This window comes from Procambarus clarkii, chromosome 79 (genome assembly GCF_040958095.1).
Source record: "Procambarus clarkii isolate CNS0578487 chromosome 79, FALCON_Pclarkii_2.0, whole genome shotgun sequence".
Classification (NCBI taxonomy): Eukaryota; Metazoa; Arthropoda; class Malacostraca; order Decapoda; family Cambaridae; genus Procambarus; species Procambarus clarkii.
The window spans coordinates 11,277,986-11,299,356 of record NC_091228.1 but is presented as its reverse complement, the minus strand read 5'-3'; the positions used below and the strand labels follow the sequence as shown (position 1 = coordinate 11,299,356).

Sequence of the window (21,371 nt, the reverse complement as noted above, 5' to 3'; positions counted from 1 at the left end):
TTTACATTTCATTCACGTAGACCATCAGAGCCTCGAACCAAATGCCACAAAAGCAGACAACTTTAGTTCTACCAACCAGGCTACAAGCACCACAACTGGTATCTGACTGAGAAACCAGCTGTCTCTCTGAGCTCCTCCCTTATTGTGGGTGCTCGTAGCTTGGTTGGTAGAACAAGTCTTCTGCTTTGTTGGTTCTGGGTTCGAGGCTCTGATGGGCAAAGCGAAAAAAAAAATATTATCTACGTGTCTTGTGGTCAGGGATATATTTTACCTGTGTCCAAATGATTGATGTTTCATACAACAATTACGTATTGTATAATCAGGCAAGACGAAGGCTGTAGGGGTGGAAACAGCTGGCTACGCCATCATGGCCATGATGACCCTTGACCCTAAACAATACGAGCAGCAGGCTAGGAAGGTGGTCAAGTGGATCACGGCGCAGAGGAATGGCCAAGGAGGATTCTATTCCACACAGGTAGTATTCTCCATCGTTACCCACATGCCTTGCCTATACATCCATCGTCGTTACCCAACATGTCTTGCCTATACAACCATCATTGTTACCCACATGTCTTGCCTATACAACCATCATTGTTACCCAACATGTCTTGCCTATATAACCATCATTGTTACCCACATGTCTTGCCTATACAACCATCATTGTTACCCACATGTCTTGCCTATACAACCATCATTGTTACCCAACATGTCTTGCCTATACAACCAACCATTTTATTGCATGAGTCTGGCCCTAGCTTCGGTAAGGGGCGGACGTGTTGCATCGGCGCTCCAGCAGTTTGGTGTAGTTTGCCCGTTTCGGCTGGTTGGGGGCGGGTGTGTCTCTGCTCGCCTGTGCTGACGTGGCGTTACGATGGGGGTCCCTCTACCCCCAGTCGTCCGGGCTCAGTCTGTGGGACTAGAGTTCTCTGTGCGGGCTGGTTACCCGGAGATTGCCCTGGCTTGTGAAATGCTCTCTGTCCCTGTGTTTGCGATTTATGGGGTCGAGTTGGTAACAGCCCGTAGGGCAATTGTGAAGTTTGCAGAGGAGGTGGCGTATCGCGATTTTCTCCGGCGATACGAGGGGCGGACTCTGCCCCTGCCGGATGGTGCGGGCACTGTCACCCTCTCGGATAGAAGTGGTGCACTTACTTACATCAGTGTGCATGGGGCTCCCTTGGAGTTTCCAGAGGCTCTGCTACGGCGGTATTTTGGCCGTTTTGGCGCAGTTGTTAGTGTGAGAGTGAACGTGGTGTCTTCTAGTCCTCTTAAGGGTGTGAGGTCTAACATTCGCACCCTGGGCATGAGACTCCGGGCGGATATTCCGTCCTCTGTGCGCCTTATGGGGTACAACGTTCGGGTGTTTTACGTCCGTCAGCCGCGGACGTGTTATCGTTGTGGTCTTTTGGGCCATCAGGCTGCTGACTGTTCTGCGCCTCCTGTTGCACCAGTGAATCTCTTCAGTGAGGAGGATTTTCCGCCCCTTCCTGTGGGGGATGATTCGGTGGGTATGGACGTCTCTTCGGCTGAGGAGGTGCCCTCTGTAGCAGCTGTTGCTCCGCCTGTTGCGCCCCCTGTTGTTGCCGCATCTCCTCCGGAGGTTGGGTCCTCGCCTAGTGCTCCAGCTGGTGTCCCTGAGCCTCTTCCGCTTGCCGTTTGCTCAGACCCCTCGTCTTCCAGTTCTTCCTCTGCTGTGTCTGTCCCGGTCCCTGCGCCCTCGCCGTCTGTTCCAGCTGTGCTGGGAGCTGAGGTGGTTCCGGCATTCCCTCCTGTGCCTGGCCTGGTGCCCCGTGTGGTTGAGGAGGCTGCCGTGCTGCAGCGTGCGTCGGTTCGCTCGGTTGGTGCTGCGCGGGTCGCTGAGTCTGCCTCCGGGTCTGATGATGTGCGGCCCGAGCCTAAGCGTTCCCGGCGTTCTTCTGCGTGGGCTGATGTTGGCGAATTCGAAGAGTGTCGTCCTTCCGTTGACGGTGGAGTGGCTCCGGATGTGGTGCACACTACGGTGGTGGCGGAGGTACACTTGCCTGAGGATGCCGGTGCCGGCGTTTCGGCCTCAACCTCTAGTCCGGTGTCCGTGGGTCCTGCTTCAGGTGCGTTGCCTGCGTCGGATGGCTCCGGTTCTTCGTGGGCGGTGGTTTCCCCTGCTGTAGTTGGTGGTGAGCGGGGTGGCCTGGTAGTGATGTTGAGAAAGGATGCTCGCTCTGGATGTTCTGTGGCCCCTTCCTCGTTACCCGTTTCCTCGGCAGCGGTCTTGCCGCCTCTTCCGTTTCCTGCAGTCCCTTCCATGTCTCCTGCGGTATCCGTGGAAGTGCTATCGTCTCAGCGTCCGGCGCCTGCTCCGATGTCGAAGGCGTGGCAGGCTCGGCGACCCTCGTCCGCTTCTCCGGTGTCATCTGCTTCCTCGAAGGGCGTGGTTGGCGCTCCCCAGCCTCGTTATGCGACTTGCGTCAGTGACCTTAGGCATTGGCCGATGCCGCCAGATATAGATGTTCCTGAGTTTATGATACCCGCTCGAGCGCGGGGGGTCGAAAACCCTACCGACCTTGAAGATCTAGTCTGGGAAGCTTACAAGGCGAAATATCCTCATGATCTTTTCCCGGAGAAGTACATTTCTCTCGAGGTTCCTCGCAAGTGATTTCTGTGTATTTTGTGTTGCCTGGTTGTGGGGTGTGTATGTGAGTGGGTGGGGTGGGTATTGTTTCCCGGTTCCTGCGTGCTCCGGTTTGTATTGTGGGTTTTCTTGTATGGCTAGTGGGGGGGTGTGCGGTTCCTGTGCGTTTGTGTGTTCGGTTGTGGATGTCGTGTGCGCTTGCTTGTCATATTGTGTGCCCTTCAGGCTGTTGGGGTATGCTCTTTGTTATGTGTGCATTATGTGTTTGAGGTGTTAGCAGACTTGCTTTGTATGTTTCTTGCCTCTATGTTTCCCTTATGTTTGTATTACGCTGTGTTTATATTTGTGTTATGTTTGTATATGCATTTTTTGTTTTGTGGTCAGCCCTTCTGGCTGGTCTTCTCTTGATTTGTTCCTTTGTCATTGTTCATGTGTGTGCTTTGTACTTTTGTTCTCTGTTATATTTGTTCTGTTTTTATTGTACAATTTACGCATGCTTGCATTTAAAAAAAAAAAAAAAAAAAAAAAAAAAAAAAAAAAAAAAAAAATTATTGCATGGAAATTTAGCAGAATTTTGTTTACTTTCATGTTCTTTAGCAATAGAAGAACTCGTATAATTTCTTTTGAACAAAAGAAATGCTGATATGAAAGAAACTGACAAAGAAATATACACAAGTTGAGCACTGTGGAGCGGAAAAACATATTTCTGGGCGGTCCTCTATGTAGCAGCCCAGTATAATAAGTCCTTGTACCACAGAACCTCCAGTATATTAAGACTTTGTACCACAGAACTCCCAGTGTATTAATTAAGTCCTTGTATCACAGAACCCCCAGTGTATTAAGTCCTTGTACCACAGAACTCCCTGTGTATTAAGTCCTTGTACCACAGAACTGCCATTGTATTAAGCCCTTGTACCACAGAACCCCCAGTGTATTAAGCCCTTGTGCCACAGAACCCCCCAGTGTATTAATCCCTAGTGCCACAGAACCCCCAGTGTATTACGTCCTTATACCACAGAACCCCCAGTGTATTACGTCCTTATACCACAGAACCCCCAGTGTATTAAGTCCTTGTTCCACAGTCCCCGCAAGCTCCAGATGTTAAGGCGCAGTAGACGGCTGTCTGGTGTTGCTCCCTCGGTGGTGGTAGTGGCGGAGTCTGAGCCTTGCCTTTATTCTGCGGTTTCCTTCATGTGTTTTAGGGATGTGTTAGGATAAGTGGAAGCCACTGTTTTGTGCTGCTTTTCTGTCTTCTTCCCGTTATTTGTGTTTAGAGTTGGATTTGTAACCTTAAATAAGGAAATCAGGGGTCTGGTGTTACTGGCGGTGGGACTCGAGTGCTTCACTATAGTCTTGATGGTTGCCATGTTTCATGAGGGGCCCCTTACATTCTGACCTGCCACCGGTAGTTGACTTTTGGAGTTCTTTATCCATGCTCTCCTCTTAAGTGGAGTAGGAAACTCGTTCGTTATTCACGTGTTGCCTGCCATGTTTTGTGAAATATATGATCTATTCTCAGGTTATCTTGAGATGATTTCGTTGCTTAGCGTCCCCGCTCCCCGGTCCTCAACCAGGCCTCCTTTTTGTTACACATCCCCAGGAAACAACCCGTAGCAGGTGTCTAACTCCCAGGTACTTATTTATTGCTAGGTAACAGGGGCATCTGGGTGATAGAAACATTTTGCCCATTTGTCTCCACCTCCACCGGGATCGAACCCGGAACCTCAGGACTACGAATCCGAAGTGCTGTCCACCCAGCTGTCAGGTGCCTGACAGGCATAATGGCGCCCTGATAGCTAGGCATGATGTAGGCATAAAGTTTATACCGAAGTTGTGTGAAAGTGTTATACGACAATGAGTACTGGGAAGACGGGATACCACGAGTGTAACTCTCCTCCTGGAATTACACTTAGATAATTATCCCGTCCACTGGTTGGTGTTCACTGTTACTTGGATTTCTCGCTGAGTATACAGATAAAATATCAGCCCCTTCGACTCCTGTCTGGGTCCTCGCTTCAGGTGTGGGTGTTGCCTGTACCTGGGATGTCTCGTCACACACAGGCAGGACTAGCCTTGTTGCAGGTGGTGCTTCAGGTGTGTGTGTTGCCTGTACTCGGGACGTGACGGGCGCACCACATCTCCTCACATGTCTAGAATAACTGTAAACAATACTAAAGAGGTCCCTCTATTCTACTAATTAAATTTACATAATGGAGCGGTACTTGGGGATGTGGCAACAGTGAGAAGTTGGCCGTATTTTGTGAGTTGTGTTGCTGAGACAACACTAGCTCGTTGTCTTGATAGTGTTTAGGTGAAAAACGTTTAAGGTTGACTGCAAAACATGTTTGTATGAACAAGATGGATATTACATTTGTGAAATTTGTCTGCATATTAAAAACGAATGGAACCTTAGCTAATTAAGAAATTAATATTGCTAACCAAATGTAAGAGTTAGGGTAGTTTGATGGTGAGAGCTGTGGGTTAGGTAATATGAGAAACACAAGTACTTTGAGAATATCAGCATGAAGAGGGGATTGTGCGAAGCAAGTGATTGACATTACACAATACTTGCACCTGTACATATATTACTTGTAATTGTTCAACGGAATTATGTTTACTGAAACTTTTCCAAATCTATGGTGTTGAATCTGAAACTGATACATAGGTACACAATGAAACATATTTTCAGTTAAAGGAAGCATCGTGAATGTTAGGGGAAAATCATAATTGAAAAAGTCTTTGCTAACAGGACGTTTTGTGCCCAATACGCAGGATACGGTGGTGGCCCTCCAGGCGCTGGCACTGTACGAGACCCACTTGTACCAGGGACCTCTGAACGTGGTGGCAACGGTGACAGCTAGCGGCCTGGCACACCCCTTCACCGTCACCGACGACAACAAACTGCTGCAGCAGTTGGTAAAGCTGCCCACTGTTCCCACCAAGGTCTCCATCACTATGGAGGGCCAGGGATGTGCTGTCTTGCAGGTGAGCTTACTCTGTTAGTCTTTCTGTGTACGTGTGTTTGTGGCTGTGTGAGTGTATGTGCGTGTGTCTGTCGCTGTGTGAGTGTATGTGTGTGCATGTGTCTGTGTACGTGTGTCTGTCGCTGTGTGAGTGTATGTCAGTGCGTGTGTACGTATGTCTGTGGTTGTGTGTGCGTGTGACTGTGGCTGTGTGTGCGTATGTGTGTGTGCGTGTGTCTGTCGCTGTGTGAGTGTATGTGTGTGCATGTGTCTGTGTACGTGTGCTTGTGGCTGTGTGAGTGTGTCTGTCGCTGTGTGAGTGTATGTGTGAGTGTGTCTGTGTACGTGTGTTTGTGGCTGTGTGAGTGTATGTGTGTGTGTGTGTCTGTCGCTGTGTGAGTGTATGTCAGTGCGTGTGTACGTGTGTCTGTGGTTGTGTGTGCGTGTGTCTGTCACTGTGTGAGTGTATGTCTGTGCGTGTGTACGTGTGTCTGTGGTTGTGTGTGCGTGTGTCTGTGGTTGTGTGAGTGTATGTGTGTGTACGTGTGTCTGTGGTTGTGTGTGCGTATGTGTGTGTGTGTGTCTGTCGCTGTGTGAGTGTATGTCAGTGCGTGTGTACGTGTGTCTGTGGTTGTGTGTGCGTGTGTCTGTGGTTGTGTGAGTGTATGTCTGTGCGTGTGTACGTGTGTCTGTGGTTGTGTGTGCGTGTGTCTGTGGTTGTGTGAGTGTATGTGTGTGTACGTGTGTCTGTGGTTGTGTGTGCGTATGTGTGTGTGTGTGTCTGTCGCTGTGTGAGTGTATGTCAGTGCGTGTGTACGTGTGTCTGTGGTTGTGTGTGTGTGTGTACTCACCTAGTTGTACTCACCTAGTTGTGCTTGCGGGGGTTGAGCTCTGGCTCTTTGGTCCCGCCTCTCAACTGTCAATCAACAGGTGTACAGGTTCCTGAGCCTATTGGGCTCTATCATATCTACACTTGAAACTGTGTATGGAGTCAGCCTCCACCACATCACTTCCGAATGCATTCCATTTGTCAACCACTCTGACACTAAAAAAGTTCTTTCTAATATCTCTGTGGCTCATTTGGGCACTCAGTTTCCACCTCTGTCCCCTAGTGCGTGTGCCCCTTGTGTTAAACAGCCTGTCTTTATCAACCCTGTCAATTCCCTTGAGGATCTTGAATGTGGTGATCATGTCCCCCCTAACTCTTCTGTCTTCCAACGAAGTGAGGTTTAATTCCCGTAGTCTCTCCTCGTAGCTCATACCTCTCAGCTCGGGTACTAGTCTGGTGGCAAACCTTTGAACCTTTTCCATTTTAGTCTTATGCTTGACTAGATATGGACTCCATGTTGGAGCCGCATACTCCAGGATTGGTCTGACATATGTGGTATATGATGTTCTGAAAGATTCCTTACACAAGTTTCTAAAGGCCGTTCTTATGTTAGCCAACCTGGCATATGCTGCTGCTGTTATCCTCTTGATATGAGCATCAGGGGACAGGTCTGGCGTGATATCAACCCCCAGGTCTTTCTCTCTCTCGGACTCTTGAAGTATTTCATCTCCCAAGTGATACCTTGTATCTGGTCTCCTGCTTCCTACCCCTATCTTCATTACATTACATTTGCTTGGATTAAACTCTAACAGTCATTTGTTCGACCATTCCTGCAGCTTGTCCAGGTCTTCTTGAAGCCTCAAGCTGTGTGTCTGTCGCTGTGTGAGTGTATGTGTGTGTACGTGTGTCTGTCGCTGTGTGAGTGTATGTGTGTACGTGTGTCTGTGTACGTGTGTCTGTGGCTGTGTGCGTATGTGTGTGCGTGTGTCTGTCGCTGTGTGAGTGTGTGTGTGCGTGTGTCTGTCGCTGTGTGAGTGTATGTGTGTGCGTGTGTCTGTGGCTTTGTGTGCGTATGTGTGTGCATGTGTCTGCCGCTGTGTGAGTGTATGTGTGTGCGTGTACTCACCTATTTGTGCTTGCGGGATCGAGCATTGACTCTTGAATCCCGCTTTTCCAGCCATCGGTTGTTTACAGCAATGACTCTTGTCCCATTTCCCTATCATACCTACTTTTAAAAGTATGAATAGAGTTTGCTTGCACAACCTGTTCCCCAAGTGCATTCCATTTTTCCACTACTCTCACGCTAAAAGAAAACTTCCTAACATCTCTGTGACTCATCTGAGTTTCCAGTTTCCACCCATGCCCCCTTGTTCTGTTATTATTACGTGTGAACATTTCATCTATTTCCACTTTGTCAATTCCCCTAAGTATTTTATATGTTCCTATCATATCACCTCTTTCCCTTCTTTTCTCTTGTGTCGTAAGGTTCAGTTCCCTCAGACGCTCCTCATATCCCATCCCTCGTAACTCTGGGACAAACCTCGTCGCAAACCTCTGAACCTTCTCTAGTTTCTTTATGTGTTTCTTCAGGTGGGGGCTCCATGATGGTGCGGCATACTCTAAGACTGGTCTCACGTAGGCAGTGTAAAGCGCCCTAAAAGCCTCCTCACTTAGGTTTCTGAATGAAGTTCTAATTTTCGCCAGTGTAGAGTACGCTGCTGTCGTTATCCTATTTATATGTACCTCAGGAGTTAGATTAGGTGTCACATCCACTCCCAGGTCTCTTTCTCGATTCGTTACAAGTAGGCAGTTCTCCTTCATTGTGTACTGTCCCTTTGGTCGCCTATCACCTGATCCCATTTCCATAAGTTTACATTTACTAGTGTTGAACTCCAGTAGCCATTTCCCTGACCATCTCTGCAACCTGTTTAAGTCCTCTTGGAGGATCCTACAATCCTCATCTGTCACAACTCTTCTCATTAATTTTGCGTCATCCGCAAACATAGACATGTAGGATTCCACTCCTGTAAACATATCATTTACGTAAATTAGAAAGAGGATTGGGCCCAGCACCGATCCTTGAGGTACTCCACTCGTTACTGTTCGCCAGTCCGACTTTTCGCCCCTTACCATTACCCTTTGGCTCCTTCCTGTTAGGTAGTTCTTCACCCATACTAGGGCCTTTCCGCTTACTCCTGCCTGCCTCTCAAGTTTGTGTACTCCTGCGGTACTGTATCAAAGGCCTTTTGGCAGTCAAGAAATATGCAGTCTGCACAGCCTTCTCTGTACTGCCTTATCCTTGTTACTTTGTCATAGAATTCTAAAAGGTTTGTTAGGCATGATTTACCTGTCCAGAACCCATGTTGGTGCTTGTTTACAAACCCAATGCTCTCCAGGTGCTCAACAAGTCTTAGCCTAATTATTCTTTCAAGTATTTTGCAGGGGATGCTTGTCAGTGATAGTGTGTCTGTGTACGTGTGTCTGTGGCTGTGTGTGCGTATGTGTGTGCATATGTGTGTGCATGTGTCTGTCGCTGTGTGTGCGTAAATCTGTCGCTGTGTGAGTGTATGTCTGTGCGTGTGTCTGTCGCTCTGTGTGCGTATGTCTGTGGCTGCGTGTGTGTATTCACCTAGTTGTGTTTGCGGGGGATGAGCTCTGCTCTTTCGGCCCACCTCTCAGCTGTCAATCAATCAACAGTTACAAACTACTAATATTTTCACACACACACACACACACACACACACACACACACACACACACACACACACACACACACACACACACACACACACACACACACACACACTCACACACACACACACACACACACACACACACACACACACACACACACACACACAGGGGCCTCGTAGCCTGGTGGATAGCGCGCAGGACTCGTAATTCTGTGGCGCGGGTTCGATTCCCGCACGAGGCAGAAACAAATGGGGAAAGTTTCTTTCACCCTAAGTGCCCCTGTTACCTAGCAGTAAATAGGTACCTGGGAGTTAGTCCGCTGTCACGGGCTGCTTCCTGGGGTGTGTGTGTGTGGTGTAGGAAAAAAAAAAGTAGTTAGTAAACAGTTGATTGACAGTTGAGAGGCGGGCCGAAAGAGCAAAGATCAACCCCCGCAAAAACACAACTAATAAACACAACTAGTAAACACACACACACACACACACACACACACACACACACACACACACACACACACACACACACACACACACACACACACACACACACACACAGAAGAGTAAGGGGAGACATGATCACTACCTACAAAATCCTCATGGAAATTGACAGGGTAGCTAAGGATAAACTGTTTAACACAGGTGGTACACGAACAAGGGGACACATGTGAAAACTGAATGTCAGAGTGAGTGACAAATGGAATGCATTAAGAAGTGATGTGGTGGAAGTTGACTCCATACACAGTTTCAAGTGTAGATATGATAGAGTCCAATAGGCTAAGGAACCTGTACACCTGTTGATTGACGGTTGAGAGGCGGGTCTAAAGAGCCAGAGCTCAACCCCCGCAAGCACAATTAGGTGAGTACAATTAGGTGAGTACACACACACACACACACACACACACACACACACACACACACACACACACACACACACACACACACAGGGACTTCGTGACAAATCGCCAACATGGATTCAGGGAGGGTAAATCTTGCCTTACAGGCTTGATAGAATTCTACGATCAGGTGACACAGATTAAGCAAGAAAGAGAGGGCTGGGCGGACTGCATTTTCTTGGATTGTCGGAAAGCCTTTGACACAGTACCGCATAAGAGGCTGGTACATAAGCTGGAGAGACAGGCAGGTGTAGCTGGTAAGGTGCTCCAGTGGATAAGGGAGTATCTAAGCAATAGGAAGCAGAGAGTTACGGTGAGGGGTGAGACCTCCGATTGGCGTGAAGTCACCAGTGGAGTCCCACAGGGCTCTGTACTCGGTCCTATCTTGTTTCTGATATATGTAAATGATCTCCCGGAGGGTATCGATTCATTTCTCTCAATGTTTGCGGACGATGCTAAAATTATGAGAAGGATTAAAACAGAAGAGGACTGTTTGAGGCTTCAAGAAGACCTAGACAAGCTGAAGGAATGGTCGAACAAATGGTTGTTAGAGTTTAACCCAACCAAATGTAATGTAATGAAGATAGGTGTAGGGAGCAGGAGGCCAGATACAAGGTATCATCTGGGAGAGGAAATTCTTCAGGAGTCAGAGAAGGAAAAAGACTTGGGGGTTGATATCACGCCAGACCTGTCTCCTGCAGCACATATCAAGCGGATAACATCAGCGGCATATGCCAGGCTGGCCAACATACGAACGGCATTCAGAAACTTGTGTAAAGAATCATTCAGAACTTTGTATACCACATATGTCAGGCCAATCCTGGAGTATGCAGCCCCAGCATGGAGTCCATATCTAGTCAAGGATAAGACTAAACTGGAAAAGGTTCAAAGGTTTGCCACCAGACTAGTACCCGAGCTGAGAGGTATGAGCTACGAGGAGAGACTACGGGAATTAAACCTCACTTCGCTGGAAGACAGAAGAGTTAGGGGCGACATGATCACCACATTCAAGATTCTAAAGGGGATTGATAGGGTAGATAAAGACAGTCTATTTAACACAAGGGGAACACGCACAAGGGGACACAGGTGGAAACTGAGTGCCCAAATGAGCCACAGAGATATTAGAAAGAACTTTTTTAGTGTCAGAGTGGTTGACAAATGGAATGCATTAGGAAGTGATGTGGTGGAGGCTGACTCCATACACAGTTTCAAGTGTAGATATGACAGAGCCCGATAGGCTCATGAATCTGTACACCTGTTGATTGACGGTTGAGAGGCGGGACCAAAGAGCCAGAGCTCAACCCCCTCAAACACAACTAGGTGAGTACAACTAGGTGAGTACACACACACAATACACACATTAACTGGTAGGGCGCTCCAGTGGATAAGGGAGTACCTAAGCAATAGGAAGCAGAGAGTTACAGTGAGGGGGTGAGACCTCAGATTGGCGCGAAGTCACCAGTGGAGTCCTACAGGGCTCTGTACTTGGACCTATCCTGTTTCTGATAAAGGTAAATGATCTCCCAGATGGTATAGACTCATTCCTCTCAATTTTTACTGACGACACCAAAATTATGAGAAGGATTAAGAAAGAGGAGGACAGCTTGAGGCTTCAAGAAGACCTGGACAAGCTGCAGGAATGGTCGAACAAATGGTTGTTAAAGTTTAACCCAAGCAAATGTAATGTAATGAAGATAGGGGTAGGATGCAGGAGACCAGATACAAGGTACCATTTGGGAGATGAAATACTTCAAGAGTCAGAGAGAGAGAGAAAGACCTGGGGGTTGATATCACGCCAGACCTGTCCCCTGAAGCTCATATCAAGAGGATAACATCAGCAGCATATGCCAGGATGGCTAACTTAAGAACGGCCTTTAGAAACTTGTGTAAAGAATCTTTCAGAACATTATATACCACATATGTCAGACCAATCCTGGAGTATGCGGCTCCAGCATGGAGTACATATCTAGTCAAGCATAAGACTAAACAGGAAAAGGTTCAAAGGTTTGCCACCAGACTAGTACCCGAGCTGAGAGGTATGAGCTACGAGGAGAGAGACTACGGGAATTAAACCTCACTTCGTTGGAAGACAGAAGAGTTATGGGGGACATGATCACCATATTCAAGATTCTCAAGGGAATCGACAGGGTTGATAAAAACAGGCTGTTTAACACAAGGGGCACACGCACTAGGGGACACAGGTGGAAACTGAGTGCCCAAATGAGCCACAGAGATATTAGAAAGAACTTTTTTAGTGTCAGAGTGGTTGACAAATGGAATGCATTAGGAAGCGATGTGGTGGAGGCTGACTCCATACACAGTTTCAAGTGTAGATATGATAGAATCCAATAGGCTCAGGAACCTGTACATCTGTTGATTGACGGTTGAGAGGCGGGACCAAAGAGCCAGAGCTCAACCCCCGCAAGCACAACTAGGTGAGTACAACTAGGTGAGTACACACACACACACACACACACACACACACACACACACACACACACACACACACACACACACACACACACAGGAAGCAGCCCGTACCAGCTGTCTAACTCCCAGGTACCTATTTACTGCTAGGTAACAGGGGAATCAGGGTGAAAGAAACTTTGCCATTTGTTTCTGCCATCACTGGGGATCGAACCCGGACCCTAGAATTACGAGTCCAGAGCGCTGTCTACTCAGCTATCAGGCCCCCGCGATAGTTGTACTCACCTAGTTGTGCTTACGGGGGTTGAGCTTTGGCTCTTCGGTCCCGCCTCTCAACTGTCAGTCAACTGGTGTACAAATTCCTGAGCCTACTGGGCTCTATCATATCTACATTTGAAACTGTATGGAGTCAGCCTCCACCACATCACTGCCTAATGCATTTTATTTACTAACTACTCTGACACTGAAAAAGTTCTTTCTAATGTCTCTGTGGCTCATTTGGGTACTCAGCTTCCACCTGTGTCCCCTTGTGCGTGCACCATCCCATGTTAAATAATCTATCTCTGTCTACCCGGTCAATTCCCCTTAGAATCTTGTATGTGGTGATCATGTCTCCCCGAGCTCTTCTGTCTTCCAGCGACGTGAGGTGCAGTTCCCTCAGCCTTTCCTCGTAACTCATGCCTCTTAGTTCTCGGATTAGTCTAGTGACATACCTCTGAACTTTTTCCAGTTTCATCCAAGGTACATGCTCCATGCTGGGGCCGCATACTTCAGGAATGGTCTTACATATGTAGTATACAAGGTTCTGAAAGAGTCCTTTCACAAGTTTCTGAAGGCAGTTCTGATGTTAGCCAGCCTCGCATACGCTGCCGATGTTATTCTTTTGATGTGGGCTTCAGGAGACAGGTTTAGTGTGATATCAACTCCTAGATCTTTCTGTCCGTTTCATGAAGGACTTCATCTCCCATTCTGTATCATGTGTCTGGTCTCCTATTTCCTCCCCCTAGTTTCATTACCTTACATTTACCTGGTTTGAAGTGTATGTGGCTGCGTGTGTATATGTCTGTGATTGGGTATGCGTATGTCTTTGGCTGTGTGTGCGTGTGTATGTGCATGTGTGTACTCACCTATTTATACTCACCTACTTGTACTCACCTATTTGTGCTCACCTATTTGTGCCTGCAGGATCGAGTATTGACTCTTGGATCCCGCCTTTCTAGCCATCGGTTGTTTACAGCAATGACTTCTGTCCCATTTCCCTATCATACCTAGTGTTAAAATTATGAATACAGTTTGCTTCCACAACCTGCTCCTTAAGAACATTCCATTTTCCCACTACTCTCACGCTAGAAGTATACTTCCTAACATCTCTGTGACTCATCTGATTTTCCAGCTTCCACCCATGTCCCCTCGTTCTGTAACTATTACGTGGGAACATTTCATCTATTTCCACTTTGTCAATTCCCCTAAGTATTTTCTACGTTCCTATCGTATCCCCCTTCTCCCTTCTTTTTTCTAGTGTCATAAGGCTCAGTTCCTTCAGGCGCTCTTCATACCCCATTCCTCTTAACGCTGGAACGAGCCTCGTCGCAAACTTCCAGTTTCCTTACGTGTTTCTTCAGGTGGGGGGCTCTAAGATTGGTCTCACGTACCAATGGGGCGCCTGACAGCTGGGTGGACTTCGCTTCGGATTCGTAGTCCTGAGGTTCCGGGTTCGATCCCCGGTGGAGGCAGCGACAAATGGGCAAAAAGTTTCTTTCACCCTGATGCCCCCTGTTGCCTAGCAGTGAATAGGTACCTGGGTGTTAGACAGCTGCTACGGGCTGCTTCCTGGGGGTGGAAGCCTGGTCGAGGACCAGGCCGCAGGGACACTAAGCCCTGAAATCATCTCAAGATAACCTCAAGATAACGTAGGCAGTGAAAAGTGCCCTAAAAGCCTTCTCGCTTAGGTTTCTGAATGATGTTCTAACTTTTGCCAGTGTAGAGTACGCTGCTGTCATATGGGTGTGCATATGTCTTTGGTTGCGTGTGCGTATGTCTGTGGCTGTGTGCTCACAGCGATAGAAGCAAGCTTAATATTCATTGTAGGTACATTGCTTGAAATTATAATCACAAAATTCATTTGTGTGTCTTTAAAAACATAAATTAATAAATGAAACACAATGTAGTTTCACTAAGAACAGACCATGTTTCGCTAAATTACTTTCACTCTTGTTTTGTTTATTTTTAGCAGTTTATTACAAAGAATATCTGGGGGGGGGGTCATGGTTAGTATATATTTAAAGCCAAACAATTTGTATATAAATGTATGATTTATGCAGTACAGTTTTGGTCATCATACTTTAGGATTAACATTAATTCACTTGAACGAGTTCAGCGAAGGATAACTAAGTTTATCCCACAAACTAGAAACATTCCATATTCAGAAAGGTTGAAAAACTTAGTTTACATTCGGTAGAAAAGTGAAGAGTTAGGAGTGACAGAAATGAATGGGCGTAACAAGGAGGATTGTAATAAGCTATTAAATATATCAACGCAAAATAGAACACGAAATAATGGATATAAATTGAATGGGTTTAAATTTATAAAAGACCTGGGTAAATACTAGTTTGAAAACAGAGTTGTTGATTTGTGGAACAAAGTACCAGGTTACATATTAGACGTGGGATCCCTTGATGGTTTCAAGCGTAGGATAGACATAGATAGAAGAGGTTGGGTGAATATAAACAGGAGCTGCCACGAGTGAGGCAATAGTCCTTCTGCAACGTCCTTAATTCTTGTTCTCATGTTCATAAAGGTGGTATTGACTGTCAGCTTCTCATGGTGGAAGTTGGCGTGTACGAGGCCAAAGGTTCATAAAGGTGGTATTGACTACCAGCTTCTCATGGTGGAAGTTGGCGTGTAGGAGGCCAAAGGTTCATAAAGGTGGTGTTGACTGCCAGCTTCTCATGGTGGAAGTTGGCGAGTATGAGGCCAAAGGTTCATAAAGGTGGTATTGACTGTCAGCTTCTCATGGTGGAAGTTGGCGTGTATGAGGCCAAAGGTTCATAAAGGTGGTATTGACTACCAGCTTCTCATGGTGGAAGTTGGCGAGTATGAGGCCAAAGGTTCATAAAGGTGGTATTGACTGCCAGCTTCTCATGGTGGAAGTTGGCGTGTACGAGGCCAAAGGCAAGCCAAGTAATGAGCTACGATATTGTAACAATTGACATGCAGGCTTAGTGCATTCTGATAATTATTGCATTAACAATTTGTTTCAGGCTGTTCTGCGGTACAACATTCCTGAGGCTGAGGCGAGTGACGCCTTCGACATGACCGTCAACACAAACACCGTGCCGGATGACAAGTGCGTGACCAAGCGCATCACTGTGTGCGCCTCCTACCGCCTCCCGGACGGCAAGTCCAATATGGCCGTCATTGAGGTCAATCTCATTTCCGGTTACATCCCAGAGAAAGATGATCTGAAGGAACTTCTTAAAAAGGATAAAAATATAAAGCGATATGATGTAGATGGCAGCAAGATAGCTTTCTATATTGAAGAATTAATTGCTAAAGACACTTGTGCAAACTTCCGTGTAATAAGAGACATAGAGGTGGAGGAGGTCAAGCCCGGCACAGTGCGTCTCTATGACTACTATCAGCCAGAGTTCCAGATCTCAAAGGTCAGTCCATCGTTCCAGGTTGTCTTTCCTTCCTCATCTTTCCTCAACAACAAAATGCTATTTTTTATTCTGCTAAATATTTATAACTTAAATATAAAAAATGAAATTAAATGAATTGACTTTCCAATAAAATATAGTTTTTTAATAATTAAATTTGTCTTATTTAAAATGTATTGCATCACATTTTTATTACTGGAATAGTTTCCAGTTTCAGTACAAATTGATTTTGCTCTGTAGCTTTTGAACTATTCATGTATTCTTTCATAACACTCCTACGTTATAGCTAGACCGAAATTGTACTTACAGATCTCTTAGAGCTTATGTATAATTATGGGTTGAATGTAACGAAATGGCCCTTTTTGGGCGGCCTAAATAGCTGGCCAGGCCCCGGCACTACTGACCCGTCACACCTCTGGACTTGTTCCCACCCACCCAGACACAGGAAAATAATCTGGTGAGCTCATAGTGGCGATAGGGATCCTAGAGCAACCTCATAATCGGTAAATACTGCCCAGGAAGTACTTGTGAACGAAGACAAATTGAGTGTCATTATGAGAGAGAACAGGAAACAAGGGAAGAAGTAGGTTGCCGAATGCCAACATACTACGAGCCGCCTTAAAGCAGCCCCGAACAACACAGGGAACAACTACAGGAACAGGGAGCAAACGAGGCCGCCCAAACAAGCGAATTTCATGACTTTAAATGTTTGATTTCTGGGCTGGTCTTCGGTAGCTTTCCGGAGCAAATACCCAACTGCGCCTTGGTGACGAAAACCAACTTTGAACTGAAAGAGAGAGTAATAAAGAAGCACAAAGATGAAAGGCTGGCCAGTGAGGGGTGAGAGGCCGGGACCACAGAGCTTGGGGGACGAACAGCTGAGAAAGGTATCCCAGCAGCCAACACTGTAATAGCGTCTTCAACCCACAGCTCGAAAGTGTACAGCACACAGCTCTAAATATCTTACTATCACACCTAGACAGGGGCTTGTATTAGGGAAAGATCACAACACTGTCTGCAGGTATCAGTATAGTAGAGGACAAGGACACCTGACACAACCTGACCTATACCCAACATGTAAACATTAGCGCATTAAAAAGTGTGACTGTTATTCTCAAGGACCGACAGACCGTCGCCACACAATTCCTGGACTGACTCTAATTGTTTCAGTGAATATCGTAAATAAAACAATTTATGGCGTTTCACCCCCACAAAGGGAAAGAGAAGGAGAAGAGATGCTCTCTATTAAAACCCTACCCTTCCCTCACAACAAAGGGAAAGAGGAGGCGTAGAGATGCCCGCTATTACAACCTAGGGAGGATGGGTATAAATGCCTTCTATAAAAACCATGACCCCCCCCCCCCTCCAACAAAAGTTGGGGGGGGGGGTGATGAGAAACCATCTTGATGGGGTTTGATGATGGGAAAGTTCGATTCGACGGGAAAGGAACTCCCATCGTTTCACAAACACAATGGACGAACTCAGAAGAAGGGACTAGGCTTCTACAATACCGTCACTTACCCCACAAGGATCCACCGCTAATATGTCAGAAACAGCAGAAGTCTGAGGCCAAGGTTGTTTAATAACCCTTATCAAATGCGGTGGCAGAGGCAAGTAAAGATGCCAGCCGATCTCCCAGCCCCAGACAGTAAAACTAAGAATTTAACTCAAGTCAGTATACCAAAACTTCAGGATTCTTAAAAAAGAGGAGGCTCGCCTCCCACAGTGTTGGCCACAATTGAAGACTTGCAAAAGCCGAAACCTTGAGGTGTCTGGATGGAGTACAATAAGTGTCTTTAGCTGTCATCCTGGAGGGCGGCTCAGCCAACATAGGCAAATAGCAACAGCAAATTTTGCTTTCCTGAAAGCTGCAAACAGCATTAACCGAGTTAATTCTGCTTGCATTAACGAATCAAATGATACAGAAAATCCCAAAACATACAAAACTTTATTATGAAAAATGCTTGGTTAACCAGCCACCCAATCCCAATGGGAACTATATGGGTGATTTATTAATAAACGTCCAGGCGCACCGGACACAAGGGGAGCGTGGGCCAACTCAAGAAAGTACAAACGAGGAAAAAGTAGACGGTTCCACTGATATCAATCCCACGAATCCATATCGTCCACTCAAGTGGAATCGTATAAACGAGCAAGATACATCGTTACACAGGGCACGACGAAGCACGAATATACTGAAAACAAAACAAAGTATGCACACAAGGCACACCTACCTGACTTAAGGTCACTTAATGGAACAACGTCCTGCTCTCTCTTGTCCAAACTGCGTTGTCCATGTCCAGCCTTAAACCTCCTTGTCGATTGCCCTGATTTTCTGGCTGTTCGTGTGTCTTCCTTTCCTAATCTCTCTAGGAGTCGTTGTCTCTGATTACAATCCTTGGTGAATTCGATACCTTGATATCATTCACCTTAGGCCCCCTTCTGTTTTCGTATTGGCATCTTGAGTGATATCATGCTCCGTTTGAAAATCTTGCGACACAGACGGTGCTACATTGACTTCTGCCTTGGCGCCTTCTTTGATAATTACTTGTGTGCACAAGGACCTTTAGAATCTCCCCTCAACAAGTCTTGGTTGAGGACCCAAGTATTATTCAGACACCGGGGCAACTGATGCCCACACTATAGGGCGATAGCTCTGCTGCAGAAACAGGAAACAAGATGATGTCAGGAAAGATAAATCTGAAATACATTCAGGGTATTACCCGTCTTCTCTCTTCTTAACTGAACCACAATCGTGAAAAGTAATGACAAATAAAACTAAGGAAGCTACCTGCCCCCCACCCCATAAGATAAAGACAATATATGTCCCAAGTAACGTTAACTCCTCCTATGTTAGACAACAATGATGGTCTTTACAAAAGAGCGTCTTGGGGCCAGCCATGTGAGTCAACCGGACTCGCAAGTGAAACAAACACTAAGCTGACTTTAGCTGCCATTTGGTGATGCTCTTCGATACTAATGCAAGTTATCTTGACATTGACAAATTACCGTACTCTTCTTCCATCGTTTTTCCCTTATCAAGGTATGTAGTTTGTTTTGCTGATTGTCTAATATACTATACTGTCTGAAAACTCTGGTGCAGTGAGGAGTTTGTAAAAAATGGTAGACGTTGCTGTGAAAGGTGAGAAGCAATAGGTGGAAGAGGTGCAACTGGTTCAGGAGACTCAACTTTATTATTTATATGGTCGTAGTTTACCACAACCAAAATATTAATATATATTTTCTTCTCTCATTGCAGAGCTACACGCTTCCTCCTCCAACTGAGTGCCGCTAGGACATACACTTCTGATAGTATTCCTAGTATACTAAAATGATGCTAGGATCAATAGCTTGTGCTGGGATAACAACTGATGCTAGGACTGACATTCATTCATAAATTTCTAGAAGATTCCAACGTTGCAAAAGTGGTGGACTATGTTAACGAACACATCCGACTTCATCCTACAGTTATCATCTCTCCGTTATTATCTGTTTGCCTTGCAATAATGTTTGCCTATAATTTTATTACCAATCAAAAGGGACATCTGTCAGTTACTTGTGTATGTATAATCTCGTGTCCTTTTTGGTTATTGTGCATTTTAATTTTCCATCGTTAATTAAAAGTCTGTTTACACGTGCGTATATCAGCAGTATCAGTTGTGTGTATTCTGAGTGAGAGTAAACATGTGCCTTATTGTTTGCAACTGGAACAATTAAACAGTTTTTGTCAAAAAATATATAATCTTTCTCCGGAAAAGCCATTTATTATACATAACTTTTCTAGTTTTTGGCAACCACAGCAAGTCTTTCCATTTGCTCCGATCCTGTGCTGTCTTAACCCTTTGCAGGTATAAGGCTAAATATTTGTTGCAGCCAAAATCGAGAATATTGAGATTTGTAGTTTTGTCACTGACCTATAGAGAGAAACCTGGTGTTTCCATCTGTACCAGTGAACTTAATCCTACTTGGAACTTTAGTCGAAATAGTTGATGAAGAGGTGTTGTAATTTTAGAGTAAAAGATACAGATTTTTGGTCAAGACTAACGTCTCTAATTAAACTAATTCTTAAAGTATAGTCTCCACAAGGTATAAAGTCGAGTTCATTGCCTTGTATGGTTAGTTTATTTTAATAATCCATTGTGTCGGGGACAGACAGCCAGAGTATATTTATACATTGGCATATTTGGCCAATATATTATACACTGGTATATTTATACATCCGATGTATATATTTATACATCGGTCCCCCCTCTCACCGCAGGGTCGAACTACTGACCCTCCCCAGGATGCGGTGAACAGATGCATTAGGTGATTCTCGGAGTTCCCGTTTGTGAGTCGGGAACGAACCCGACTGTACTACGAAGACCCTAAAGTCTCTATTAGGTAAATCATCATAATATATTATACTCGAGTGGTATTTTTGCGCATTATGATTGCGCAAAAATGTGACTGGACACATTGGATTGGGAGGTGATTGGACACGGTTTGAAGCGGAGTTTTTATATAGAAATGGACGTAATAGAAAACGGAGATGTTTTGCATTTTACCCAAATTGACCTCTACTTTGAAAAATTCGATTCATATTGGAAATATTACTCGTGACCGTTATTTTTTACTGTAATTCAGGGTGATTGCATATATTTGAAGTTTTAAATTCCATCTTTTTATACGGGAAATATGACCATAGGTGAAAATTGAGATTTCTCCTATTTTGCCAATATTGACCTGAAGGTTAAAAACTATGATGGATATTTAAATTCTGATGTTTTAGTTCTTTTTTTTTGAAGCGTAATTCAGGGTAGTTGCACACATTTGTAAGTTTCACAATGGATGAGAAGCCTTTTAAAAGACAAATGCGATCAGTAATTAAAGGAAAGTTATCTGACTGGAAATGTCCCCAGCGGAGTACCATATAGTTCACTACCAATAGTAATGTGTATTAACTATGTAAATGGATATCTGCTAGAGGGCATACAACATTATATGTTTGCAGATGATGCAACATTGGAGAAGGGAGTTTGGGAATTAGAAGACTGTATAGACCTCCAAAATGATCATGACAAAGTGAGTGAGTGTAGCTATACATGGCGAATTGATTATGTATCTCATTCCATTATGTAAACAAATATAATGGAATGCAGAATAGGGGAAAACAGGCCAAACACAACCTACACATTATGTGAAAAGAAAATAAACACCTGTCACAGCGTTTTGGGGTGATTCTGAATAGTAAACCCTTTTTTTAATATAAAATTATAAAATAAATGCAATTAAAGGAAAGCTACTAAAGAACATTGCGGTA

The 21,371-nt window shown here is 45.4% G+C and overlaps 1 protein-coding gene across 1 annotated transcript in view; it reads left to right on the top strand.

Annotated features, from left to right (window-relative positions):
• LOC123751416 (alpha-2-macroglobulin-like) overlaps nucleotides 1-19,811 on the top strand; it is a 622,101-nt gene extending 602,290 nt beyond the window's left edge. The window contains 4 exon segments of the mRNA XM_069314540.1: nucleotides 324-475; nucleotides 5,378-5,590; nucleotides 15,671-16,072; nucleotides 19,329-19,811. Of these exon segments, the coding sequence (XP_069170641.1) occupies nucleotides 324-475; nucleotides 5,378-5,590; nucleotides 15,671-16,072; nucleotides 19,329-19,364 (803 nt within the window). The 3' untranslated portion in view covers nucleotides 19,365-19,811.
• The last annotated feature ends 1,560 nt before the right edge of the window (nucleotides 19,812-21,371 follow it).